The 23,448-nt window shown below is 38.2% G+C and overlaps 3 protein-coding genes across 4 annotated transcripts; 2 read left to right on the top strand and 1 right to left on the bottom strand.

Moving 5' to 3' along the window:
- Positions 1-2,796: 2,796 nt before the first annotated feature.
- LOC133863482 (probable LRR receptor-like serine/threonine-protein kinase IRK) lies at positions 2,797-7,360 on the top strand. Its single transcript, XM_062299431.1, has 2 exons — positions 2,797-5,022; positions 5,623-7,360. Exons 1-2 carry the CDS (start codon positions 3,536-3,538, stop codon positions 7,070-7,072), a joined length of 2,937 nt encoding a protein of 978 aa, XP_062155415.1. The 5' UTR covers positions 2,797-3,535; the 3' UTR covers positions 7,073-7,360.
- Positions 7,361-10,860: 3,500 nt separating this feature from the next.
- On the top strand, positions 10,861-16,452 carry LOC133864547 (U-box domain-containing protein 62-like). Of its 2 annotated transcripts, none has more exons than XM_062300919.1 (8): positions 10,861-11,514; positions 11,598-11,946; positions 12,225-12,306; positions 12,898-12,955; positions 14,041-14,129; positions 14,967-15,062; positions 15,156-15,226; positions 15,989-16,452. In XM_062300919.1, exons 1-8 carry the CDS (start codon positions 11,064-11,066, stop codon positions 16,110-16,112), a joined length of 1,320 nt encoding a protein of 439 aa, XP_062156903.1. In that variant the 5' UTR covers positions 10,861-11,063; the 3' UTR covers positions 16,113-16,452. The 2 variants fall into 2 exon arrangements, with proteins under 2 accessions (XP_062156903.1, XP_062156904.1); XM_062300920.1 differs by having other exon boundaries at positions 10,862-11,514; positions 11,601-11,946.
- A 540-nt stretch (positions 16,453-16,992) lies between these two features.
- LOC133864292 (uncharacterized) lies at positions 16,993-22,224 on the bottom strand. The gene is made up of 7 exons (XM_062300575.1): positions 21,847-22,224; positions 21,648-21,750; positions 19,914-21,050; positions 19,504-19,566; positions 19,195-19,415; positions 18,753-18,871; positions 16,993-17,466 (listed from the first exon to the last, which is right to left on the bottom strand). The coding sequence occupies exons 1-7, from the start codon at positions 21,895-21,897 to the stop codon at positions 17,358-17,360; spliced, it is 1,803 nt and encodes a 600-aa protein (XP_062156559.1). The 5' UTR covers positions 21,898-22,224; the 3' UTR covers positions 16,993-17,357.
- Positions 22,225-23,448: the final 1,224 nt, after the last annotated feature.

Genomic DNA, 23,448 nt, shown 5'->3' with positions numbered 1-23,448 from the left:
ACTGCGCTTAATAAAGAGTTCCCAAAAGAACAATATCCATGGCAGAAGAACCATCATTTGGGCTTGAAGGAGTTGGGCCCAGGCCAGCTCAATCTCTATTGAACAAGGCCCAAAAGAACACATACCCGGTATCAACTATGAACCGGAAAATTGCGGAGTTTTCATTTCGTCATTTCATGTGATGCCCCACCGGGTCACGGAATTGACGAAGTGTCTTGTTTTGTTAATTCCACGTTGCCGGTAAAATTCCTGTCACTGTGCACGCTGACGATTGACCAATGCTGGAGCGCGCGCAAATACAAAGAGAATTGAGGTAACAAAAAAAACAAGCAAGTAAAAACAAAGCACGCATGAAGGCCGTGTCGTTTTACTGTCTGAACTTTTCCTACCTTGGGAGTGGAGAGCAACATAAAATAAAATAATTCTTAAAATTAGAAATCAGAGCCAATAGTCGCAGCTGGCAGCGATTCCCTTTTCCTTTCTTTTATATTTTTTTTTTCTTTTTTTGAAATTCGCAACCCTCTTATTTTAGGTTGATAATCCGAAAAAAAAAAAAAAAATCACTTATAAAATATGCTTTATAAATAAAAATTAAGATCTTCAACTATTTATCTGGTCATATAAATTTTATAAATGGTATTTTAGTCTCAAATTTAAACAAATAATTATAAATGATGAATTCTAGTTATGCATGTATAATAAAGCTTTAAGGTCACTAGAGTTGTCAACCCATGTGCAGCTAAAATAGTAGGGTCGGGTGGCTACGGCGAAATACAGAATGGATGATTCCCCTGGCTGTGTAGTAAGTTCCAAACGTGCAACAAAATGTCAAGCCATGTAACACCATGCGTAAAGACAACCAGAATTGCTGCCCTAATTTTCACGGGCTCCTCGCCTCAAAAGAGAGGCAGAACTTGATTGCTTTCTTATTTATAAAAATTTGGCTTTTTCCTGTCATGGTATGTCAAAAAAACCAAACGGAGTTAGCTTTTATGATTTTCATTTTGTCTTCCTTCTTTAATATTAAAACGCCACAAGCCTTTGTCATAAATTAAATTCCAACTTGATGAAATATGAAATAATAACAAAAAAAAAAAAAAAAAAAAAAAATCACTGATCGACACAGAAATGTGACCTTCTCTTGCATGACAGGCACTGTTTTCCCTAATGAATGTGTGTCTATTCAATTTCAGCCATGGACAATGATGATTTTTATTTTTATTTTTTAATTTTTTTTAAACAACACAACATCATATTTACTACCGACATAATGAAGACTGTTTGGGTCAAATAGGTAGTAATTTTTGGAGGGAGGGAGGGGTCTCTTTTAAGGATGCAATTAAACCGAGGGTGGACAGCTGCATTTAAGAAACCATAAGTGAATGGGCGAGAGTTGCGGAGGAAATGGGACCCCCTTTTTTTTTTTTTCTTTTTTTCTTTTTTATAATGTTCAATGGAATTCATCTTAAAAGCAAAAGAAGAGAGCTAGGGTCAGTTTTACTCAGTTATGCTCAGGGCTCAGTGCCCAGTGCTCAGTGCTCACACAGCTCTGCATTCTGAACCACACCCTCCCACCACCATCTCCTGCACCTTCCGCTTTCTTTTATTACCCCACCAACCAATACCATGGCCACCTACTTTCCTTTATTACTTTTCCTCTTTTTTCTTTATCCACTGTCCACCCAACTTCCTTCACTCTACTTCCCCTTCCCTTTTCCCCAATTTACTCAACCTGCCATTCCCGCCCCTTAATCCACATTCCACATGCCCTTGCTTTATCATAAATCTAATAAGCTATGGGTTAGTTCAGGCGGAATTGTCAAACTTGTCATTCAAACTACGCCATGGACACTCTAACCAAGTTCCACTCTTTTCTAGGTTTCCCTTGATTAATAAGTTGACCCTAGTTTTCGTTTCTAGGAAGACTCTCTTCTCCTCCTATGAATACTTCCTTGGTAGATGAGATTTCTTACAAGTTTCCTGTATGGACAGTCCTGAGAGGCCCATAAGTAGCCACGACTGCCTATCCCATGGTCCTTTTGCTATTTTGCTCGAATGGGTTGTTGGCTTTTTTTTCTTTTTTTAAATACGTGAAAAAGAAAATACATCATTTAGGCCAGGCGATCCAAAAAAAAAAAAAAAAACTAAAAATATAAGTACGTAGAGATAATGCTTCTAAAGGTATGAACCTAACGAGTCTTAGCAAGAATGTCAAGAAATCCCACCTGTGAAGGTGGTTAAAAGAAGCACTTATACACAAACAAACACACATAGACTACTAAAGACTTGCAAAAAAAAGGGATAAAGCAATAACAAAATAACAACTTACAAAAAAAAAAAGAAAAAGAAGAAGATAATTTCATAAAAAGATATCGAATTATACGTCGTTTTGAGATAAATGTATTGAACTAGTAAACGTCTCAAATTGAAGTATTTAAATTTTTAAACGTCTCGCTTAAGGATATTCCGTTAAAATTTATTGTTAAATCAAATATCAAAAGTAACGATTTGAACAGTTTTTTTTTTTTAGCTTAATGTCATAACGGCAATATCCAGTGAAACACAGGGGCGATCCCAAAGTTAGATGGGCAGTCACATATATAGATTACCAAAAGCGTAGAGCTGAAAGATTTTGCCACTTGTGCCATCCACGTCAAAAGAGCTTTACTGACAACGACTACGTGTATGCCACGTAGGAATCGGCTTCACTGCACAGATTATGCCACGTGTCTAAAATCTAATAAATAGCCTCCCATCTACCCCTGGGCCCCTTGTCCGTCTTTGCCGTTAATAAAAACTAGAATTAATTCTCCCCCCCTTCTCTCTCTCTCTCTCTCTCTCTCACAGTGCTAACACTGACACACACAAACACGAACAGACCTTTCTCTTTCTCTCTCTCTCTCTCACCCCAGGTAACCGCTCGGTGATTCAAAATTCTCCGGCGAACTTACTGGAGAGTCTTCCCCGAACCCTAGCTCTCGGCGACGGAGCTTCTTGTTTAGTGAAATCCAAGGCGGACTTTCCGGCGAACCGTTGGATTCTTCGGCGAGACTTTTGAGTGCCCTGCTTTGCATTTTGCGGTCCTCAGATCGAAACCTCTCGGGGTCTCTTTGTTCTGTTTTTCTACCTCTCTGATTAATTTTTCTTTTTTTAAGCTGAAAACCTTAGCTTTGCGAAGCGATTTTTTAGGTTTTTGCACAATTTAGCTTTAAACAACCTTAGTTATCATTTTCTAGCTCTCTTTTTTCTTTTTCTTTTTTCATTTTTTCTTTTTGCGTCATAGGGATTTCCCATTTTGCCAATGCCACCTCTTTTCAGGTATCTCGTAGTTTCTGTTTGACCCTTCTTGCTTTCCAGAAGCTCGAAATCTAGCCGTTGGAGAAAGTTGGCCGTTTTTTGTTTTACTTTTGGTATCCAGCTTCGCTTTTGAAAGCTCAGTATTCGTGATTTCGCCTCTTCTGCGTCAGTATTTTCTGGGTCGGCACTAGTTTCGGATGGCTTTGTTGGGTCTCTTTGTTTGTTGAAGTAGCAGACAATGCGAGCTTTCTTAAATATGAAAAGGCAGCTAATCAGTTTGTTTGCGTTGGTGCTGGCTGCTACAGTCCCAGTTTTTGTGAGATCCCTGAATCCATCTCTGAGCGACGACGTGTTGGGGCTGATTGTGTTCAAGGTCGATATCCAAGATCCTAAGGGAAAGCTTGTATCTTGGAATGAAGACGACGATAGTCCTTGTAGCTGGGTTGGTGTCAAATGCAACCCCAAATCCAACAGGGTCTCCGAGCTGAACCTCGATGGCTTCTCTCTTTCGGGCCGGATAGGGCGAGGCCTTCTCCAGCTGCAATCTCTCCGTAAGCTATCCTTGGCGAAGAACAATCTCACCGGAACCATAAGCCCCAACATTGCTCGGGTCGACAACCTTCGAGTGCTCGATTTGAGCGAGAACGGTCTCTCAGGAGCTATACCAGAGGATTTCTTTCGACAATGTGGGTCTCTGAGAGTCATTTCTTTGGCCAAGAACAAGTTCTCGGGGAAGATACCAGATAGTTTGAGCTCATGCTCTACTCTTGCTTCGATGAACTTGTCGTCTAATCAGTTTTTGGGCTCATTACCACTCCGGATTTGGTCTTTGAATGGGCTTAGATCCCTCGATTTGTCCGATAATTCGCTGGAGGGTGAGATTCCAGAGGGGATTGAAGGTTTGAATAATTTGAGAGCGGTTAACTTGGCAAAGAATCGGTTTTCTGGGAAGGTCCCAGATGGCATTGGGAGTTGTTTGCTGTTAAGGTCCATTGATCTTAGCGAAAATTTGCTTTCTGGGAGCCTTCCAGGGACATTGGGGGAGCTTTCATTGTGTAACTATCTTAATCTGCGCAAGAACTCATTTGCTGGTGAGGTTCCGGACAGTATTGGGGAAATGAAAAGCCTTGAAAGTTTGGACCTTTCGGCCAATAGATTTTCTGGTCAAGTTCCAAGTTCAATAGGAAATTTTCAGTCACTGAAGGTTTTGAATCTTTCTGCTAATGGATTTACGGGAAGCTTGCCCGAGTCTATGGTTAATTTTGTAAACCTTGAGGTATTAGATCTTAGCCAGAATTCGTTGAAGGGTGATCTTCCTTCGTGGATTTTCAAATCGGGATTAAAAGAAGCTTCGCTCTCGGAGAATAAACCGAGTGGAAACATGAATAGTCCTTTATCTTCGTTAATGGGGAGCTCATTTGAGAAACTTGAAATCTTAGATTTGTCCCATAATGCTTTTTCTGGGGAAATTGCATCTTCAATTGGGGTTTTGAGCAGCTTGCATTTCTTGAATCTGTCAAGGAACTTTCTTATTGGTCCTATTCCAGCGACAATTGGAGAGTTGAAGGTCCTGGATAATCTTGATTTGAGCGACAATCGGCTGAATGGAAGCATCCCTCTGGAAATTGGAGGAGTTGTTTCTTTGAATGAACTGAGACTAGCGAGGAACTTCCTTTCGGGGACGATTCCATCTTCACTCCAGAAATGTTCTCCTCTAACAACTTTGTAAGTTCTCTTTGCAATCTCTTATGTTTCATTTACGATTTCTTGCTTCTCCTTGTACTTGAAATGGGTAATTCGAGGTTATCACATGGACTATGATTGTCGAATTGCAGCTTGACAAAGAGTTTAGCTTTGTGTCCAACTATTCTTAGATAGAAGTTGTGGTTGCATTCGCCATATTATAGACTCAATGACCCTTTTTGCGGGGAAAAAAGTGAGGTTTTCAGCGATAGCTGAACTAGCTCTCTTATGATTTCTAGCCAGCAAAAAATTTGATTCCCCTTTTCTTCTTTTCCTGGTTCTGTTAAATTATTTTGATGTTTAACACTATTTGGGATGCAAAGAACCTTTATGGTGTCCTAATTTTGATGGCTGTTTCCCTTAAAAATGATTGTGATACTACAGTTATCCTTATATCTTTAAGATTGTATGATGTTATCAAGTAGCGTAATAGTTCTCTCTCTGGAGACAAATATGAACTTCCAAGTTTCTTCCATTTTTGGCTGATTTAGTTACTTGCTATTTCTTCGTGATTAGCTTCTATCGATTTAATAGGTTTTTAATTTCTTGTCTATGTTCTTTTGTTTTTGTTGGATTGTGCAGGATTGTTTCTCAGAACAGACTGAGTGGCCCTATACCTGCAGCAATAGCCCAACTTACCAACCTACAAAATGTGGACGTGTCTTTTAACAACCTTTCTGGAAACCTACCCAAGCAATTGGCCAATCTTCCCCACCTTCTGTCCTTCAATATTTCTCACAATAATCTCCAGGGTGAACTACCTGCTGGTGGCTTTTTTAATACCATCTCCCCGTCCTCCGTCGGTGGAAATCCATCCCTTTGTGGTTCTGCAGCCAATAATTCTTGCTCTGTGGTCCTTCCGAAACCCATTGTCCTCAATCCTAACTCCTCTTCTGATTCCACTTCTGGTTCATTACCCCCAAACATTGGTCACAAGAGAATTATCCTCAGCATTTCTGCACTCATCGCCATTGGAGCTGCTGCAGTCATTGTCGTTGGTGTTATTTCCATCACAGTACTTAATCTTCGTGTTAGGTCATCCACATCTAGATCTGCAGCAGGCCTCGCATTATCTGCTGGGGATGACTTCAGCCATTCCCCCACTACAGATGCCAATTCTGGCAAGCTTGTCATGTTTTCTGGCGACCCTGACTTCAGCACGGGAGCACATGCTTTGCTCAACAAGGATTGTGAGCTTGGCCGTGGTGGGTTTGGAGCAGTCTACCGGACTGTTCTTCGAGATGGGCACCCAGTTGCGATCAAGAAGCTCACTGTCTCGAGTCTTGTGAAGTCTCAAGATGATTTTGAAAGAGAAGTGAAGAAATTGGGTAAAGTCAGGCACCCTAATCTTGTGGCACTTGAAGGTTATTACTGGACTCCATCATTACAGCTCCTCATATACGAATTTGTCTCTGGTGGTAGTTTGTATAAACAGCTCCATGAAGGATTAGGTGGAAACTTCCTCTCCTGGAATGAGAGATTCAGTATAATACTTGGAACAGCTAAAAGCTTGGCTTACTTGCACCAATCAAACATCATTCATTACAATATAAAATCAAGCAATGTCCTGATTGACAGCACAGGTGAACCTAAAGTGGGAGATTTTGGCCTGGCAAGATTGTTACCTATGCTTGATCGTTATGTTTTAAGCAGCAAGATTCAGAGTGCTCTAGGGTACATGGCACCTGAGTTTGCCTGTAGAACAGTAAAAATAACTGAGAAGTGCGATGTGTATGGGTTTGGGGTTTTAGTTCTGGAGGTGGTTACTGGGAAGAGGCCTGTGGAGTACATGGAAGATGATGTTGTAGTGCTTTGTGACATGATCAGGGGAGCACTGGAAGAAGGCAGGGTGGAGGAATGTGTTGATGGGAGGCTCCAGGGTAACTTTCCAGCTGAGGAGGCAATTCCCATAATGAAGTTAGGCTTGATATGCACATCGCAAGTGCCATCAAACCGGCCTGACATGGGAGAAGTAGTTAATATATTGGAGCTGATCAGATGCCCTTCTGAAGGCCAAGAGGAGTTGGAATGAGTTTAGCTAATCTTATCAGATATTGGGAGAAGGGATTGAAGATGGGTTGTCCGGCGAAGAAGAATCCGGTTTTTATTAGGGAAAAGAAAAATTTGATAGGTGGAACACTTTTCCTTTTTCTTTTTGTTGCAGTTTTTCATGCTTGTTTCCCGTTTATGTTTGTATTTCTGCTCTATGTAATAGCCACGTTACCGGATTCCTCTTCACCGGGTCCCGATTTGGTTCAATTCCCCCAATGAATATTGTTACCATGTTACTAATCTTTATCATATTCAATATTGTGGCTTAGTTATGACTGTTACTATCATTGATGGAGCCCTGGAGGCAATTTGAGCGGAGCTGTAGATTTTCCTACTCAAATTTCACAGTGCAGAGAAAGTGTGTAAGTCTCATTTGTTAGGCAGTTCATACTTCCTAGTATTTCCTTGTTCCAGCCAACCCTGTCCACTGTACTTTTTTGGTAGATTTATCACTTAGTGGAGCTCCATTTGGTGCCGACCAGGATGTGACAATTATTACAAGGAAGATGAGCTTTCCTAGTCATGAAAAACATAATGCTTCTACTGTGGCAGCGTTTTTGGTATTGGACAAACCAAAGTTTTAAACCTGTCTTGCCAAAAATATAATCTTAAGCCCTATTTCACCTGCAAGCACTTACACATCTGGGTAAATTTGTTATCCATTTTAGCTTAAAAAAAAAATTACTCTTTTTTCTTTTTAATTTTTTTTATTATTATTTTAGGTACCCATTTTTCCATACGACTTATATCTAACACTATATATATTTTAGCTATTAATTTTTACTATTTTCTTTAATTTTTTTTTTTTTATTATTATTCACTATTGATAAAAGAGAGAATATTAAAGATTAAAAAATGCTTTGTTTTTACATTTGATGAGTGAACCGTGTTCATTGTAGTAGCTTAACAAATGTTTTTCCTAATTATTGAGCTGAATACAATTATTAGCATTTCCATTAGTTAAAATAACATTTCGTTAGCCCGGCAAGAACGCTCAAATGTCCTTCATAATTAAGGGCAAATCTGACTTTCAGGCTCCAATTAAATTAAATAATGGTCATCCCATCTATCCAAATCATGTATTTCCAATGATAGCAATGGTGAAGGCATTAGAATATAGTTTATGAGTCAAAAGTGATTTAAGAGCCTGAGGACTTCCAAGATTCTTAGCACCCACTTCAAGCAAATAATCTAAGGTACTGAATAGAATAATGGAGCGGGGGGAACAACCACCATGGGAAAAGGGAAAGGTAGGGTAAAGAATAAAGAGCCAATGCCCCAAAGATAACGATGGTGAAAGTGTGGAGGAAGAATATTGCAAACTATGATGCTGTCGGAACAGAAGTAGTCTTTTTATATTTTTGTTACCCCATGTCCTTAGTTCTAATTTCAACTTTCTTTAAATCGGCTCACCACGTTAAGTATAGGTTCGGACGAAGTTCACCGAGTATAAAATCGAATGAGTTGCGGACATACTATGTATGAGCATAATATTAAGTCATTGAATACTGATGAATGAATAAAGCCACTAAAAAAAAAAACCTACCATCATTTTAGTATTAATAAAGTGAGCAGCCGTAAACATTAACTACAGAGCGTGATGGTATGTTATGATAATAAGTGTTCTACATGACTTAAATTCTTTATGTAAATCAGTTTTCAAGAATGAATTATACCGGTTTGTTCATGTTTTTATCCAATGGGTTGCCCTTCTTCTTCTTCTTATTGGTGTTCATTTTCATCTATTAGAGCACTACATTAGAAACCGGCCTTTATGTGGTGGGGGGAGTCGAAGAATATAAATACTCATAGCCATGTGCATAAATTACAAGCAATGAGTTGTCCCTAGGGCTGTTGGCTATAAGTTATATAAATGGTGTTGGGCCCAAGGAAACCTTAATAATATGTAGGCTTTGCCATCATCGATTGGCACATGGCTCATTAACAATCTTAATTTTCTTTTACCAATGAATATCTGAGTCCCTTTGATCTCTCTAAGTGACAGAAAGATACAACTACTCTTTTTGTAATATTCCTCAATGCTTGACAAAAGTATCTCTTCTGTCCAATTTATATATATATACTACACACATGGTAACATCCCTTTTTTTTTTTTTTTTTTTTTTATCAGGGTATTTCACAGCACCTATAGCTACAATGTACCTCGTTCGTTGAACGATTAGCCCACGCAAAGTGGTAGTCAAACCTTCCAAGCGTAGTGACCGCCTGTTAGGAACTGTAGACTAATCCACAGCTCAATATCCGATGCCACTCCAGGTATTAAACCTTAAATCGCGAGCAGATGGTTAGAGACTCGAAAATCCCCCCACACAACCCGGGTGGCTGACCCCAAGAAAAAATTTGAACCTAACAAGTTTCGAACTCGTGACCTCATGGGTATCACACTCTAGAAATCCCAAACCTTAATCACTAGGCCAACCCCTTGGAGTTATGGCAACCCCATTTGCTTAGAATGATGATCCCTTATTATTAGGTTGTCCCCAGGTGTCGACTATCAAGCTCGGCCACCTGTTCGAAGCACATAAATTTTACGGTCTCTTCCTTTTAATCTGTTCAAATTTCATAAAAATCCGAGTAGCCTAATAACAGGAACAACTAACAAGGCATCTCAATCGGTTTGCTTCTCTTATTGGATCAACATGGAATCGAAGATGCATGGGAAGCATGCACCCAGCCCAAACAAGTTGTGAACAAAATGGCATGATATCATAAACAAAAGACGAATTCGACCAGCTTCATCAACCTCAATAATCCGAATCTTAAAAGAGCAGCAAGCACTGAAACAAAAAGCTATTAAAGCAAAGAGTCTCATTCATTCATTGTTTTTTAGAGATGAAAAAGTGAAAAAAGCACTATCGAAACGAAGAGAAAGTGTTGCATATGCACTGACAGCTTTTCCTTTTTCTTCTTTTTATTTGTATTTTCTGTCCCTTACTTTATTGAGAGACAAAATGATACCTCTCAACTTTAGTTGAAGCAACCGAGCCCTGATGAGAGCATATGATGTTGAAATGGCGTATGGAATAATGGAAGGACAAAAGCATCTCTTCCAATATATTTACTAAATTATGTAAGAGTTTGTTTGGCCATTTCCCTGGCTAAAAGTGTATTTTTGAACAAATTGTTTTCTTTATCAAACACTTAATTGTTGTTTTAAAAATAAAAAAAATAAAAAAAATCGTATTTTCGTTAATTACCTTTTAAAATCAATATTTTTTTTAAAACTGCACGTTTTTAAATTACTGGAGCAAACATATTAAAGTCCCACAAAAAGCTTAAGTGGGTAGAAAATAGTGAAAGTAATTACCCTAAGCAGCCCAATGAGTTTGATAGATTGGATTCACATTTTTGTTTTTGGGTCTAGATTTGGTTTAAATTAGTTTGATTCACACGAACTAGACTCTCTCTCATATTCAGGGTTTAAACATGCAACCCAAACATACCCATGAGTCCATTGAGTTGAGTCGGTCTGCTTCAGTTTCAATGCTTGCTGGGCCTCATGGAATTAGCCCTGCCCGCTGGCTTGGCTTAGTCATTGGTTGCGCTGAAATCCATATGAGCCCAAGCTCACAAAAAAGCAGGCCCAGTCCCAATTATGAACCAGCAAAGCAGCCCTAAAGGTTCACTCGAGATTCGAGAATTAAAAAAAAAAAATAACCTTTATTTAGTGTCGCTACGGTTACGGTAACTAGTTACTGCGGTTTTTTCTCTAAATATATATATATATAAATAGTTCATGATAAATAAAATATTTTGGCATCATCACCATTCACCTCTTGTCATGCATGCCGTGGAATCCATCTAAGGTGAGTGGTGTAACACAAAATCAAACCCCATCTGACTCCACCCCGAAGCCCTAGCACCGATATTCCCAAACCAAAACCAATGCCCAATTCCAATTCCAATTCAAAATCCCCAAATTAAGGGTTTCGTCACAGCGAAGACTGAAAATGTCGTCGGAGGAAATGGGAATGGGACCCTCCCACTCGCACTCCAACCACCTGCTGTTCCAAGACGAAGCCATGCCCCTGAGCTTCAATTGCTCAGCCACACAGCGCCCAAAGACCACGCGAGAACTCACGGGCTTCATAGACGACAAGCTCTTCTTCACTCCCCCCCAAGGGCCCCACTTCCGCCGTACCCACTGGAACGACGATGGAGGCGCTGCCACGCCCAGCGCCGACGATTCCGACGACGAAGACGATGGCGATGACGACGACGACGAGGTCGATGACGGTGAAGTCGAACGACTTGTCAATGGTGTTGGTGTTGATGAAAGCAACAACAACGACGACGCTAACACCGGCAATAAGATTGATAGGAATACCAATGCCACTGCTGACAATGTTGTTACCGACAGAATGGGAAATGGGAAAGCGAACCACCACCATTCCACGTTTGGTGAGATCTCTGGGAAATTCCGAATCTTTTTTTACTTTCCAAATTCGGGACTTCTTTTTTAATATTGCAATTGGATTTGGTAGTAGGGTCGAGTAGTAGTAGAGAGGTGTTGGTGGCGAAGGATGGGAACGTGGGTCAATCTCTGAACGACGCGACGAGCGACAGTCATAATCATCATCATCATCATCAACAGCAGCAGGAGAGGCTCAGAGTCGGGGGTTACCAAAATGCGGTCACGATTGCGGAATCCGATGGGGATTTGTATTACTCTCAGTATTTGGAGGGGTCTTCTGGTCTTGCTGCTTCTGCTTCTGGGCACAAGGATGTGGTAGCAGTTGTGGACAACGGCTGCGGGTTTAGTGGGAGAAAGGATGTTTCCGTTTCAAGTGAGTACGGAGACTCACTCAGGGCGATTCTTTCCGACCCCGTCACGTAAGTTTGTTTGTTTTATCATGAGCTGCTTTTTATTGCTGCTCTATGTATTACTTTATTGGTTAACAACAAAAAGGAAAAAAAAAAAACATTTTGTGAGCTCTTCTATAAGTATGATCTGATTTTTATATACATTTGAATGTAGGTATGTCTTTATGTGTGCGTGCATGTGTACAGGCACGTTGTGCACAATTTTTTTTTCCTGGTGAATGTGTCTTTTAGCCTCTTCATTATTAGAATCATATCTTATACTTTAATCATACTTTTTCATTATTCAGGGGAGCTCTCATGGATGATGCGATGATATTATCTTGTGGACACTCCTTCGGTGGTGGTGGAATGCAACATGTTACTAGAATGGTGAGTTCTCAGAAAATTCCTCTTAACATGATTATTTCTGTCACATTATTGAAAGTTATACATAATTTCTGGTGCTGGGTAAAAATCGATGTGCACTATTTTTTATGACATATAAGCACAGACAAATTGAAGTCACAGCAGAATAGTAGTTTTGGGGCTTTGAAATTTGCCCACTGATTTGAGTGTGCTTGCACACCATCAGTGTTTGGTGGTTATCTTTGTAATCATCATTTGCTTGCAAAATTATTGAAGTGAGTTCTGCACGTGAGCAAATATATTGAAAATCCTTCCTTCCTCGTACTATAATGTGAAAATGTGCAACATTGGCTCATTTTATGATCCAATACAGTCGCTTCCTTTGGCAACTCCTGTGCATCCTGATCTTTTTGAGCTGTGTTTTCTCGGTGCTTTTTCTTATGGTGTTAGCATCCTTTTTCACTTGCCGTTCATATTTGATTTTTATGAATTAATTAATTATGGGCATCTAGTTCCTAGGTTGGAAGTTTTTTTGGGGTCAGTGTAATACTAGCCATTTCTTCGAACTGTGGCCATCAAATAGTATTTTGATTAAATCTTATGATGCATCTTCAGAAAGCTTGCTACACTTGTTCTCAGTCAATTTCAGAAGACTCAATGGCTCCAAATCTCTGTAAGTCTAGATTCTGACATAAAAGATTATCGTAATCTACTTCTTACAGTTTGTAGTGGTATGTAGCCTGTTTTTATTGTGCATCAACTAGAATTCTAATTTTAGGATCCCAAAGAAGCAGAAAAAGAATAGAATAAAAGTAACTCAATCACATAGGACACCAAGATTTAATGTGGTTTAGCTTAACAAGCCTATATCCATAAGCGGAGACGACCAAGAGGAAATTCACTATCAAAAATTGAAGTACATACAGTAGCAAGAAGAAAATCACTCAAAACCCAAAGCCCTGTACACTCAATTCTCACTGTCACACAAATGAGAAAACTTCTCTTTTTTTCTTAGTACCGTGCGGCACTACAATTTGTGAGAAATTTCTGGCGGTTGAAGCTGTGCGACTCACTTTGTTTCTGTTGCACGACTTGCATTTCTCTCTTTTCTCCACGTTCATAAACTGGCCGAGTTTGTTCTTTTATAGGAGCATAGGCAGCGTAAGATAAGACTTCCAAATAGGCTAGGAAAAGGAGGAAGGGTAGGCAGCTGTTTTTCCAAACCAATCCAACAGAGAAAGAAATAGTGCCGGGACCCATCTGACTTGATTATTCAAGTCGCAACATATATGATAAAACTAAAAAGGAAGGAAAAAAAAGAGCCCAAACTCCAGAGCCGAGAACTAAAATCTCTTATTTTTGTTTTTTTGTTTTTTTTTTTTTTGGGGGGGGGGGGGAACCAGTGTTATTGGGTTCATTTGATAAAACTTTTTAGAGTGTTTTTTGCTTTCCGGTTGAAAAAATGTTATGATGTAACATAAAAGTAAAAGTAGTTTTGAGTGTTTTGCAAGTATTTTGTGTTTAGAGTTGTTTGTTAATACTGAGGCCACTGTTTTTGAGTAGGCCAAAATTTCTTAATGATAATGAGAGGTTTACAACCCATAGGGTTGCAAGAATTGGGAATTGGGTCAGTAACTGTTACAGCCAAAAGCAAGTATATAAACGGAGTATTTAAGTCATGTTTAGAATGTTAGTATGTTTGTATGATACTTAGTCTGATTATTTGCTTCTTCTTTTTTGTTGGCTTTACATGTTCAGCATTGCGAGCTGCTGTGCAAGCATTCCGCCGGGAAGAAGAATTACTGCTTTATCGCTCATCCAAAAGAAGGAGAGAAAGGTTTGACCAGGTTAGTCTTTTTTATGCCTCAAATTTTGTAAATTTCTAAGTTTCATAAAGACATTCGAAATAGTGCATCTTGAGAGAGAGATAGAGGGGGGGGGGGGGGGGGTCGTCAGGGTGTGAGAGAGCAACAGATATGTGGCAAAATGCCCTTATTGCTCATCCAAAAGAAGGAAAAGGTTTGATGAGGTTATTATTTTTTATGTCTCAAACTTTGCAACATCCTAAGTTTCATAAAGACACTAGAAATAGTGTGTTTTCGAGAGATAGATAGAGTTCAAAAGAAGAGAAAGGTTTGGCCACGCTAGTCTTTTATGCCTCAAATTTTGTAACATTCTAAGTTTCATAAAGACATTACAAATGGTACATGCCTGTGGTTTTGAGAGAGAGAGAGAGAGAGAGAACAGCCTATATTCCTTGTTTTCCAAAAGGAAATGCGTAAAGCTGATGGTCCAGTTTTCTTTTTTATACTTCTGCAAATTGATCTGGGCGGGCCTGCCCTACAATGCCTCCCTGCACCCTAATGCCGTCTTTTTGAGATTACGCAGCTCTCATGTTGTTTCCTCTTGTGCTTGTTGGATAGATGGAAATGAACAAGACAGATTGCCAAGTTTTAACTTGTGTAGTTTGATCTGGGCTGACCTCTCTTTTAACCATGCAGCTCTGCACCCTATTGCTGTCTTTCAACATTCTCTTGTATGGCATGTTCTATTCATAATTTCTTGCACATTATGGTACTACTTTTTCAGCCAGTCTGGCTTGAGAATGGACAGCCTGGCTACTTACAACTGTCATTACATTTTACTTGACAGTTCCTTTCAAATATCTATTTTGTTTCTTGTAGGACAAGGGTGGTTTTGGCGATTCAACTCTCATGGATCCTTCTAGGGGTAGAGGTGTTCAGTTTCCATTTGCAGTGACAGACCGGGTCATCATAAAGGTTCTTTTCTATGGAAAACAAAGTCCCAAGGTTTTCTTGTAATTCTTGTTTAGTAGTTTCTTGAAAGTAATAATTGGAGGGAAAATGGATCAGGGGAACAAGAGGACACCACAGCGCTTTGTTGGACGGGAGGCTATTGTAACAACACAATGCTTAAATGGATGGTTAGACATTTTTCTTCTTCTATTTCCCTTACCTTGTCTACAGTTTCTAAGGTTTGAAATATTAGTTAAGACACCTATCTTGATGTACATTGTCATTGTCTGAATTTCAACGCCAAAGATCTAATGGAGGTTATGGCTCTAAATAGAGCTGAAAAAGAAGAAATTCTTTATTGGTGCCAAATAGTTGGGACTGATACATTGCTGAGCTGGTAGTTTGAATCTCCATAATGTACTAGGATGGTCATATAGGATAAATTAGTGTAGCGGGTACCTATTCTCATAATGCATTCTTTGAATGCTGGAAGAATGTTGAGGTTGTATACAGCAGTGCTAGTTAGAACCTTTGACTGGTGTGGTATAGGCATTTTGATGTTGAAGATGAATTTGGTTGTGATCAGTACTCTTTTTTTTCTGACCTGACATTTGCATTGCAGCGGTTATCTTTCTCTGTACCTGTGTGGATGAAGTTATAGTTACAATTGAACTCAGTAGCTTAGATCAGAAAACAGTTTTGGGAACAGGCCAAGAAGCATCATTCACAGTCAGTTGAGAGATTTGATTCTAAGTTAGAATAGAAACAAAAAGCAGGATAAAAGGAATCATGGGGAATGAGACATGAGAAAGAGCCAGATTCTCTTGGTTTAGTTATCTGGTGTATTAATTAGCATTTACTATAATACTGCTTGTGTTGAATTGTTCATTCGAATCTAAAATAATAAAAATTTAATTTGCTTTTGTTACTGATGCAAAACTAATATATAGGTACGTAGTCAAGACATTGGACAATGCGGAAAGTGTAAAATTGCAGTATCGCTCACTCGCCAAGGTTTCAGATGACCCATCCTTGAAGCCAATGTCAAGCAAGATGGCACCAAACTGGCTCTAGAGCTGCAGCATACCAAATGGAAATGTTGTATAAAACATACTTTACCAATATCCCACGCTTGAAATATTTTGTCACTCTAGAGGAAGAGGGTTCTTGTTTGTACTTGCATTGTCGTATTTCTTACAAGCGAACATCATGATTATTGAGGCCCTGTAAATTATGGAAGCTTTGTCATTACTGATTTGAGAAAACCTGGATGAGATTGGAGATTGGAGATAGGAGCATTATTATAGTCGTCTTTGCTTTAGTTTGAGCTACGTTGTATTTAAGCAAAGCTTGTGTATAGAAGGAAAACGAACATGTAATCAATTTTGGTTTATAAGATCTGGTGCTACTTCAATTTGTTGGTCTCACAGACACGCACTCTCTCCCTCTCATGCAAAGAACTTTTTGAACAATCTATTTGCAACCCAAATTTGGGTGTTGCTCTGACCTAACACTTCGTTTTTTTCTAGTTTGAGTTGCTATTCCATCCAAATGCTGGATAAAGATCTTCAACAATTTTACTGTTCAGATTGCTATTAGTTTGGACAACAAAAAATGTAAAAGAGCTCTTATAAGACTCATTTATTTAAACAGATTTTGAATAGTCTGCCCGCTCTAGCTCAACTTCTCTTTTTACATGACAAATTTAGGCAGCACGTGCCAGCTTGGTGAAGATGACGATTAAAGGGGGAGGAACATGATAGCTAGGACTATGAGAAAACAAGTTGTTTGTCGCCTGGCCAAGATACAAAAGGATAGAGACATGGATATATCTTGTATTGATGGATGAGAATATTTGCCACCCAAACAAAGTGAAGAAAAGCTAGTAACTAATGAAGTGAAATTCTCATAATAGAAACCCAGCAAGAGAAAGCATGTACAATACCAAAAAAAAGAGATTGCAAAGAGAAAGTGCAATAGAAATCTGAAATTCACCCACAGTTGTCTTCTTTCCAGAACCAAGGGAAAAAGAATATAGGAAATATTCTTACAAATTTTTAATTCATCAATTACATTTCTAACTATCAGATAAGGCCTCTACTCCCATAAAGGGAAGCAAGTAGATTTGACCCAAAAAGAAAAAGAAAAAAGAAAAAAATGATCTCACATCTAAAGTTACAGGGCTCAACAACCAGCAGAACCTTTTCCATCTGGGAGACCTAAGCACTAGTTGTTAAAGCACATGGAGATTTATCAAGGATGGTACCATGGAGAAAAGGTCAATATGATTAGACAGAGGGGAGAAAAGACTAGTTATGATCAGAAACAGGATACGTTCTCTGACAAAAGAAAATTGGATGTCGAGTAAATGGAAGCCGCAGCAGCCATAACAGCTAGTTCCTTCTCTGAGTTATCCAGTTTTCTTGATCTGCAAGATGAACAAAGTGATCCAACTGTTTAATGTTTTTCTTTTTACTTGGTAAATTCACTCACACACCCTGATAGAACTGAAGTTCTTTTAGAAAGAGTTCTGATACATGAATCCTATGTTGTAGGCAAGTGGCATGTATTTGTCTGGAGCTACAACTAACGAATGGGATATATACATATCATCTCCATCTTTTAATCTTGATCCATATTTTTGTTAAAAGTACATGACTTTCTTATGAAACTTCAGCTTATACCAAAAGACTTAAATGCAAGGGTCGATTATGCACAAAAAATTAGTAATTTGTAATTTTTACAATGACATGTAACTTACACTGAATTAATCTGAGGACAAGTATTTATTACATCTAGAAGTACAAGTTACAACATCATTCATGTGTATTTTTATTATTTCCACGGATAATAATGACATAAGAATAACCTATTAGAGAAAGCTTACAACATCCTAATTACAAATATAGAGAAAAACTTAATAGAATACTTGGATAACACTACAAAGTATATTCTAATTTCGATAACGAGATCTTGTGTATATTAGCAAAAGAAAAATGAAAATGACCAAACAATTCATTTCTTTGTTAAGCAACAATGATTTTCTCTGATTATGAATCAAATAGAAGAAAGAAACGTGACAATTTAATTAAGGTTATGGTAGAAAACGGGGATTCAATGTTCCACAGGACATTTGAATCAAGAAGATCAGTTTAAAATTTGCAGGAAACAGTTTGAAGGTAAACGCACAATAACTGGGTCTCAACATATGGACTTTCACAACAAACAAAGTAAACCTCTATATACTCTTTCTCTGGACAAAAGACAAAGCTGACTTTACTCAATTTCCAGAATTCTTATTCTATTGCAATGCAATTTTTGAAAATTTATGTGATTATAGAACATAAGATTTTGCTGAGTCCAAGTTTATAAAGCCAATTCAAGGTGCGTGCTCTTGCCAACGGATGTAGGAATCTTATGCTTGACACTTTTCTAACTTCATAACGGAAATGTGTTACAAACCAGAAAATATCATAGACAGGATTCTCCTTCTCCCTCCCTTCCAAAATTGTAAATCAAAATTTGTAATCTAATTGAATTGGAAGTACTTATAGACCAGCCGGCTGTTTCATACATTAATTCACTGCATTTGTATGTAAATAAGATGAAAGCGTGCTTAGTGGAGCTGAAAAATATGGCGTACAATGTACCACTAGGACATATCCATGAGAATAATAGGTTGATGATAGCAGAAATAACTACAATGGGCGTTACCTGGATTCATTTTCTGATGTTCCCAGCTGTTTCAGGCCAAAACTCATGTTCCAGTGGACATGGTGCAGACCCCGGTCACAATGAAGCTGCATTTCTTTTATTTGGTTCAACCAACTTTCCTGAAATTCATGATCAAGAAAACCCTTAAAGATACTGAGCCTTATAAAACGTTCTGCAGAGAAATTTACATTAAGTAAAAGAAAATAAATTTCTATTCCATCACGAAGTATCCAAAGGAATTTAAGCAGTTAAGTTGGCAGAAATCATTCTTCTCTTTTCCATTGAGAAAAAAAAAAGAGTTTTAGTTTTTCTTTAAAAAAAAAAGAGATCTTTAGGCGTCCCATGTCTGTTCAAGGTGCGTACAGCGCAGATTCTAAGGCCAGGATATTTCACCGTTTTAGATACAGCAAGTGAAACAGAAAATTCTCTTTGATATACTCACAAGGTGTTTCTCTTCTTCAGTAAGTCCTTTATCCATTTGATCAAACAGAGCACTCCATCTTGCTCGATGCATGTCTGCAGCTGTATTATTGAGAACTCTATCAGTGGAATTTTTCGTGACATAAGGATTATTCTCCTGATCAGATGAGAATTCTTTTGATATCAAGAAAGGCAACTCTGTCATAATTACAGCTCGAACTCTCTTCTTGCTACGTCGTAGTGCTGCATTTACAGAACAACATACATTACCAAACAAAAGAGTAAAGCATCCTCAACAACCTCGTATAATAGTATAAAGACAAGTGCATACCAGTAAGACGTCCTTGAGCATCTTGATGAAGAAGTTCTAACCACTGAGAAGCAACGCTAGCAGCTGAAAAAGAAAAAATAATAGATCTAAGCTGATTTTATTTTTCTCATTGTACCACTAAAGCAATCTTTACTGATGCCTAATTATGTATAATATCACCTGGTCTTCAATCCTACTTTACTTATTACTTGTGGAACTATCACCATTTTCTTCTTGTACAAGAGTGTATTACTGAAAAATGTAATTTCTTGCACCCATCAGTAACGACTATGCTCCCAACAACATACCAAATTATTGTGCCGACTGTTTTCTACTTTTTTTTAAACAAAATTTTGTGAAAAGGAAATAAAGAAGGCAGTAAACATTTAAAGCATCAGAGAAGCAAAGATATCAAGGAATTGTATATTAACCTTTAAACGTGCTGGCAAAGTTTGCTGATTCCTCGTTAGACAAGGAGCTAGTATTCTCAGATGCCTGAGTTGATGATGACAACTTCAGCTCTAGTGTATCATCCTCACTGACAGGGTTGGAGTGTGAGGCACAACTTTTACCGCGAACCCTTTCTACCATGCTGGGGTCATTAAGTCCACCTTTGCCCTCTATAATCAAATGAGAAGATTTATTCATTGGTATAGGGTATTCTTTTGTCTGCTTGATCCCAGATAAAGAACTTAAAGGTCCATCTTCATGAAGAAAACTGGCTCGATGTGTTCCTGGATCATTCATATTTTCTAAGTCTTTCCTGTTGCCAGCTTCTGTAGTTCCACTTTTCATATGAGCTGCCTGTTTGCTTCCAATGTCGCCATTTTCAAGTTTTTCAGACCTTACGAGGGCCTCTATAATGGAGTGAACCTGTTTTCTGTTTCTCACATGGTTTATAATCCCCGGGTTTAATCCGTTCAGCAGTCCACTTGGGGCAGCAATCTTAGCAAACCGGTCAACCTGTTCTCTCTTTGCAAGCTCCATCTTTTTCTTGATAACGTAATCTTTAATTTTCCTTCCGCGTTGCTTTGGCATTGGAATGCGTCCATAAGAAGATGAGAGAAAACCGTTTTGCTTCATCTCCTCCCAGCGTCTCTTTGGATCTACCTCTTCCAGTGGGCCCATAGAACTTCCACACTCTGAGAAATCTCTTGACTTCAAATGATCATGAACTTTGGAAGGATAAGAAGTCTCCTGGTTCACTGAGCTAGAGACATCTTCTGCGTTAAGATCCAAGCCAATGCCTCTTGAGGTCACACAATTACTATCATGTACTCTGTCATGCTTCCTGAGCAAAGACAGTTCGTTGGAATTCTCAGCACATTTCTGACTACCACCACAGGCAGAATCTTTGGCCATACAAATTTCAGTATTGAGATCCACTGTTCCACGGGCAAGATTGACTGCTATGGGGAATGTGTTTTTTCCAGTTTTATCCGCTTGAGAAGCATCCAAATCCAAAGTTACAGTCACCTCAGTAACTTGGGACATCTCTTCTTCACCAAGTTGAAATTGATCAATGGACTCTTTGTTTTTCAACGATTTTGGATGATGGGTGTTGATTTCTGTTGCATAAATGTAGAAATTAACTGCTTTTGAATTTAAATCCAGCTTCTCACATAGGAAATCGATTAAGTATAAGAAAAAAGCAAATATGAAGGATAGGTGTATTACGTAATACGTATATGTTTCAAAATCCGGCCAAATGAGCAACCCTTTTAAGGTGCTTAGACATCATTGTCCGTAATTCAAAACTCTCTTTTGTTTTTATGCTCTACTTCATTTTAGTTACAGGATGATTAAGTGCACAAAGTGCTTCATCAGAACTCTACATGCATTGCATAAACAGGAGAACGAGAAAGTATCATTCAAAATGGCATTACTACTTGTTCACCATACTGTGAGAAAATTAGAATAAGTGATAGGGGAAACGCGTTCAACTGAAAGAGGAGCGCAAAGACTGCACATTTTCAAAAACCAGACAAAATTTCCAAGAATTATCCGCCTTTAAAAGGCATACCGGCTCAATCCTAACCATTCTAGACCTTAAATATATTAATCTCTAAAAGTAACCAACAACAACAACAACAACAACAACAACAACAAAAAAAAAAAAAAAAAAAAAAAAAAAAAAAAATCGAAGATTTTAAGTAAGACTTCACCTTCAGACCGACACACGGATTCAAGATCACGCATTTTAACCCGCTTACGACCAGGGTCATCTTTTTCTCCGATTCCAACATTACTCCGCTTCTCTACCAAAATCTAAAGCCACCCAGAATGAAGAAAACAAAGATCCATAAGAATCATATACAGAAAGACAAATTCTTTCACAGGAACCCAATAACAAGAGAAGCCAACCTTTGAAGCCGATCTGGGTATCAATAAAGAATTGCCTTCACTGTCCACCATTATCTCTTCAAAGACAAAGCTTTTAGCACTTGCCCTTTTCCTAAACCAACAAATCTGGTTTCTAGGGATAAGAATTTGACCTCCAAAAAAAAAAAAAAAAAAGGGTAAAGAAGAATGTTGAATGTTTGTTCTGGCTCTATGGGTTGCGATTATGAATTGAAGGTTAAGGTTGGATTTTGGAGATGAAGATTATTGAAAGGGTTTGGATGGGAGCGATTAGGGGTTTTAAGAAGATGTAGGAAACGAGAGATCTTTTTGTTTCGGGGTTTTGAAATTATTATTATTGATTTGATTTGAATTTGCAGAGGAAGACCGCGCAACCAAAGGTTGGCTCCCTCGCATGTACAGTAATTGTTTTTAGGCAACGGGGATTACTTTTCAAATTCAAATCCTACGAGGTTGGAGGGACTTTACTGCACGTGCCGCACATGTGGCATTCTCTGGTTCCAAATTTGGTTATAGGAATTAGGAAATCTTAACCCTTTTTCTTTTTTTTTCTTTTTTTTTTTTTTAAGAATAAAGGAAATCTAACCTATAAATGTAAAGGGGTACCAAATTTTTAATTAAAATAATGATATCAAAATCATGTGATGTTATTCATTGATGCTGATCAAAACAATTAAAAGAAATTATTTCTTTTCTTCTTGTGCCTTTCTTCTATCATTCTACTTTTAAAAATCATTATTAGATAATGTGGGAGGATGGGAGAAAGGGATGAAGAGAATTTGTAACACATCTTAACAATTAATAAAGATAAATGCTATATGTATCAATAAATAAACTCCACATTATTTGGGTGCCAATCTCTTAATAAAAGATTTTGTACTATTAACATTTTCATATAACATTGATTCCCTTAGTGTGGGTTTTTGGGAACGTGACTTCTTTTTTCTTTTTTTTGGAGTGGAAATAGTAGTTGTTATAGCAGTTGATGGCAAGTCAAGGTGGCGATTCAAAGTACCTACTAAGAATAGGAAATATTAGTACAAAAGCTTGCTGGAATAGGCCGGTGGATAAAAGTTTCGATGCTTAACTCAGTATGACGAGTTGAATGAAACTAAAAATAGAAGAAAACATCTAAGAGAAGGAAACGAAAGTCTAATTTTTACTCTATGTCCACTGCCTTTTATAACCAATTTGTCGTAGCCGCCTGTCATGTGGCACGCACTAATCGGAGGCTTTCAAGTTGTTGCAAGTTGTTGCATTTCCTAGGCCCATGGGATTGCAAGTACTAAGGTTAATGCGCTAAGAGATGGTATTCAGTATGATGCTTTGTGGTTGTATCCATCTCTATTTGTCAATGGGTCAGGTGTTCAGGTCACTAGGTCCAACATGACTAAACTCACATTTCGAAATGATTAAAAATCTAATAGGATTTCGTAGAATATTTTACTCCTAAGCATCGTGTATGAATTATTTTATTATTTCAAAAAAATATCCTTATGATTATATATAAATTGTTGTTTTAACTGCCTATATTGTTTGATTTATTTTCTATATTTTTGTATCCATAACCAAATAAAAGCCTTTTGATTTCCATTTTTTTTCTTA

Source organism: Alnus glutinosa, chromosome 3 (genome assembly GCF_958979055.1).
Source record: "Alnus glutinosa chromosome 3, dhAlnGlut1.1, whole genome shotgun sequence".
Classification (NCBI taxonomy): domain Eukaryota; kingdom Viridiplantae; phylum Streptophyta; class Magnoliopsida; order Fagales; family Betulaceae; genus Alnus; species Alnus glutinosa.
This window is presented reverse-complemented; position numbering and strand designations above follow the sequence as displayed.

Excerpts from the sequence above, each read along its gene's own strand:
- LOC133863482 (XM_062299431.1), top strand. The coding sequence starts at position 3,536 with ATGCGAGCTTTCTTAAATATGAAAAGGCAGCTAATCAGTTTGTTTGCG. Across the intron at positions 5,023-5,622 it reads TGTTCTCCTCTAACAACTTT|GATTGTTTCTCAGAACAGAC; the intron begins GTAAGTTCTCTT and ends TGGATTGTGCAG.
- LOC133864547 (XM_062300919.1), top strand. The coding sequence starts at position 11,064 with ATGTCGTCGGAGGAAATGGGAATGGGACCCTCCCACTCGCACTCCAAC. Across the intron at positions 15,063-15,155 it reads CAGACCGGGTCATCATAAAG|GGGAACAAGAGGACACCACA; the intron begins GTTCTTTTCTAT and ends AAAATGGATCAG. Across the intron at positions 15,227-15,988 it reads ACACAATGCTTAAATGGATG|GTACGTAGTCAAGACATTGG; the intron begins GTTAGACATTTT and ends ACTAATATATAG.
- LOC133864292 (XM_062300575.1), bottom strand. The coding sequence starts at position 21,897 with ATGGTGGACAGTGAAGGCAATTCTTTATTGATACCCAGATCGGCTTCA. Across the intron at positions 21,051-21,647 it reads ATCCGTGTGTCGGTCTGAAG|AAATCAACACCCATCATCCA; the intron begins GTGAAGTCTTAC and ends TTTATGCAACAG. Across the intron at positions 17,467-18,752 it reads ACATCAGAAAATGAATCCAG|ATCAAGAAAACTGGATAACT; the intron begins GTAACGCCCATT and ends TTCATCTTGCAG.